The 4,397-nt window shown below is 44.0% G+C and overlaps 1 protein-coding gene across 2 annotated transcripts in view; it reads left to right on the top strand.

Moving 5' to 3' along the window:
* Window positions 1-1,413, top strand: part of dipk2ab (divergent protein kinase domain 2Ab) — a 22,521-nt gene extending 21,108 nt beyond the window's left edge. For both annotated transcript variants that reach the window (XM_034862204.1, XM_034862203.1), the window contains exon 4: window positions 753-1,413. In XM_034862204.1, coding sequence (XP_034718095.1) covers window positions 753-1,099 — 347 coding nt within the window. In that variant the 3' untranslated portion in view covers window positions 1,100-1,413. The remainder of the gene's footprint in view (window positions 1-752) is intronic.
* Window positions 1,414-4,397: the final 2,984 nt, after the last annotated feature.

Genomic DNA, 4,397 nt, shown 5'->3' with positions numbered 1-4,397 from the left:
CCCCCCCCCCCCCCAACCCCTTCACACCCTCCTGACACTGATATTGATCTGCTTTTTAATGCACACACCAATAGCACTCTCATCATGCCAGGTAATTTTCTTGGCTCCCTCCATTCCCGACACAATCCTCTAAAGAGAAAAAGCAATGTGAAATGAGCTGGAGAGAGAATTTTATTTGCTCAATAAATCTGGAAAATTGTTTATTTCTGTCAAATGAAACTGTAGATGAGTTGTTTGGCTGTGCTTTGAGAAAGAATCTCCTGTTCGTGCCTGTGGGATGTCCTCCGCCTTTTCAGCTTCTGGTCAGGTTGATTTCTTGGCTAATAACTTAACCAGAGCTTTGAAAAAATAGTTTGTCTTCAAGGCTATGCAGTCAAACGGTTGTAATTACTCAGTATCAGCTTCAAACTTTCCATGCTTTTCTACATATTAATAAGAGTTAAAAAAACAAAAAGCAGAGAAGCCATATCAAATGTAAACTGCAGGTTGGTTGGAACTCCTAGGTTATATGCAAAAAAATATATATAAATGTATGTTGCTCTTTGATTAAACACCAAGACCCACATAACTCAACCTCATTACATATTCAGCTGATAAAAGCTAAAAGAAACGAGCTTACGATCTAATAAACACTTATATATTTCAAATTAATGCTGTGCACCTACATTTATATTAATATTACTGACCGTTTTTATGATCCGTATGCTTTTATTGCAGTGTGTTCATTAAACTGTCTCGCTGTCTCCCTGCAGACAAGCCAGAAAACTACGACGTGTGGTACGAGAGCCGGTTTGAGGACTGCGACAGGGAGGCCTGCTTGTCTTTCTCCAAGGACTCCCTTTGTTCCAGGGTCACAGTGGACCACAACTACTATGCCGTGTGCCAGAACCTGCTGTCGCGGTACGCTACATGGCGGGGCACCACCGGGGGCCTCCTCCATGACCCCCCTGCCCACATAGCCAAAGATGGACAACTTGAGACCCTGTTGGATGAGTGCACCAGACCCAAAAAGCGCTACGGCCGCTTCCAGGCGGCCAAGGAACTGCGTGAATACCTCACACAGCTAGCTGCCGCTTCCTCCTCTGCTTCGGCCAGGTAATGAATGGAGCCGGCGTTAGCCTGACACACACTGAGAGACTGGATCCCGTACTCTTATCTCTGGACTCTTGAGATCCTGGTTCTTGTACATGATGTCATTCGCTCCCCTTTGTGCACTGGAGCAGGAAGGTGTTAAGAGGTCTTGCATCAGGAAGTGTAAAAATCAAAACTTCAAAGCAGATTTGTTAAAGCTCTAGCTTTTACCTGACATCGCTTTTGTGTGAAAGAGCAGTGGGGCTCTAAGAGATTCTGGTTAGGACCAGGATAGAGAGGGGATAGAGGCAACCTCTCCTCTCCCCGGGGGGCTGCCATCCTCGGGGGGGGGGGGGGGGGGGGGGGGGGGGGGGGGGGGGGGGGGGGGGGGGGGGGGGGGGGGGGGGTGAGAAAGGGCTCTGGTAAACGCATCCTTCACTGGACCCAGGCTACCGCAAACCAGAGCACCCGAGCAACAACAGCAGCGTCATCGCACAGCCCGGACCACATTCATCGTCCTGTTCACTCTTCAATCCATCACAACTGTTGTTTTAGAACATTGAATCTTAACACCAGGTTCATTTTTTTTCTTTCCATTTTTTCTTTTCTTTTATTCTATTCAGGGCTGAATTTAAATACATGGGTGCGTTTACATTTCTGCTATGCCATGGCTTTTTCCCCCCCCTCTGTAGCATGGCTGCAGGGAAGGCGGCGGTAGCATGAATCTCCGGCTGTCAGGCAGCAGGGAAGGCCAGACTACAGCAGGTACAGAGGGAAGGCAGAGAGTTGCTTTGGTTTTTTTATGCAGGAGAAAAAGAAAACCCTTGGCGGCTATATAAGTCTAATTTTCCTGCTACTCCAATCAATCACTTGATGTCCAGGTTGCAGGATCGTGGCAATCATCTTTTTTGCGTGTGTGTGTTTGTGTGTTTTTTTTAGTCCCCTTTTCTATAGGAAACCGGGCGAGTGAGACAGCTGCACGTAGGAAAAGGAAAGGAATAATTGGACATTGGTGGTCCCTTGATGCAGATGTGCCTATACCAAAGAGGCTATATGTAATATTAAGAACCCTGAGCAGTACAGAGTGACAGCACCTTTCCCTCCAGTTGTTCCCCAATAGAGCTCTCCCAAGCAACCGTAATGTGTACCCAATCCGATGTGAGCTGGCAGGCCAGCATTCCCATTTAGATTTTTTTTCCCCAATCCAAAGTCAAAGATTGGACATTCTTAATGTCACATAGCCCGCTCTGCTTTGTTAACCTCCCATACGATTGATAAATGAAGAGCAAATAGGCCTCAGCATGCTTTTCTGTAACATCGTAACTAAACATCACGAACGGGGGGGGGGGATAAAGTCAAACACAATTAAACAGCGTTATAGTGACCTTGAGTGCCAAATTCTTTTGAAATGTCTAATTGATAAATAAATCCAATTTTCAAACTTCTGCCACTAGTGTTGAGCACAGTACACTCTATCAAGGAAATATTAAAAGGGAATGAAGATATCCTAAATGACTTCCTTGCTTCGGAAACAGCTTCTGACCTGCAATTTAAAATTTTGCAGCCCGGACGTTTCCGTTGAATATTCAAACACTCGGCACCACTTAGAGGTCGGGTTGATTTTTCACTCAGTGGACCGAGGAATCAAAGCGTAATCATAAATCCATAGCTCATCTGGTAATGGATTATGAGAGGTCTTAATTCTGGATAACCGAGAAAAAAAAAAATCCTCTCTTTGGCTCCATATGTTTTTGGTATTTCATCTGTCTTGATGTTGTGAATCAGGCACTGAACGCCCAGTGGAGTGTTGTGTAGCACGGTCAGCAGACAGCACAACAGTCATTTTTTTACATTCTCATAGACCAGAGGAGCTGACGTAACCCTTGTCAGTTAGGAAATGCAATAAAGTGAAGTTTGGCTAACAGATTTCTGGTTTTGAGCCTCCCTTTCCTTTGTTGTGTCAAATGCATTTCTGCTTTCCCTGTGTGGAGGACGTTGAACCTGGAGGGATTTGTACGTGCGTAACTGTCTACTTTTGTACTGTAATTTTCTTTTGAGTATTATATCAGCATTGTCTGATTTTTCCTGTGCCTTTCATTCAAAAGTTGTATTTACAACTTTTAGTGGGTTTAAATATTAAAATAAATGAAGATATATATATATATATATATATATAGATATATACACTTATGCTCTGTGTGGACTCTTCTTTGTATCTGTCTCAATCTTTTTTTTTCCCATGTAAGTTACAGGCAATTTGGCTCTAGTTCCTATTGCTTTTTAAAATTTGATTCAGTGTGGCACAGCTGGGTGTCTGTGTCTGCCAATTGCTAATCCTTTTTTCCCCCCCTTATTCCTCCTTGGTTTTGATCTTTTCACATCTTAGTCTTTCCCCTAATTTGGATCCTAGCCCGAGTTCCCTTTGTTGTGCTCTTCACTCAACTAGGATGCGAGTCCTTTGCTTATATTTGATTTGGGGAGATGATTTTTGGAACAGCTAACTGTGTCTGGTTTTTCACAAGGAATTGGATTACATTGTAAAAGCCTAAAATTCAAAGGACCTTTAATTATATATTAAGTCTGTCCCCTAATAGTCACTTGCAATCACAGTATAACTATAGAAAGGCTAAATAAGGCTTGAAGTTAGGTCTACACACAAGTCTTCTTTTTTTTGCCTCTCTCTCTCTCTCTCTCTTTCCCCCCCCCCCCCCCCATGGTCCTTTCTCCTCTGTAATTGTGGTTCTCTTTGACACACCCGCTGGTTGGTGTGGAGAGTTTGTCACAGTCATTGTGGTGAAGTGCTTTTTAGCCCTGTATGCTATAGCTACACTAAGCCCAGCTGATGAATGGTCGGGGGGGGGGGGGGTGGCTGGCTATAAGCAAACACCACAGAAAACGCATGGGGCACCAGTCGCTCATTAAATAAACATGAGGCCATTTCAAGGGACAGCCACCAGGGAGGTTAGGCATTGGACATAGAAACGTAGGATCTGGAAGAAAGAAAAAACCTAACATGAGACAATATGGTTGTGGAGGAAGAGCATCTGTAAATGTGTAAACTACACCAAATGGAACCACAGAAATATCCTCAATGCATTATCCAATTTGCTGCAAATCAGTCTGCCTCCATAAGTTGCAGTCTTAAGTTTTCAAAGCCACAATGTAGGCGAGAGCAGCTTATTTTTGCATATTGTGTGTTGCAGCTTTTGCCGCTACTACCCATGGGAGGAGTGGATATTGTAAGTCATCTGCCACTGGTTAAGGGTATAAGTAGCATTATAAACCGATAGCAAGTAATGGTGCTGTCTGTCACGTGACTACCTTCG

This window comes from Etheostoma cragini, chromosome 22, assembly GCF_013103735.1.
Source record: "Etheostoma cragini isolate CJK2018 chromosome 22, CSU_Ecrag_1.0, whole genome shotgun sequence".
Lineage (NCBI taxonomy): Eukaryota > Metazoa > Chordata > Actinopteri > Perciformes > Percidae > Etheostoma > Etheostoma cragini.
The sequence above is the reverse complement of the archived record's forward strand: the minus strand, read 5'-3'. Positions and strand labels throughout refer to the sequence as shown.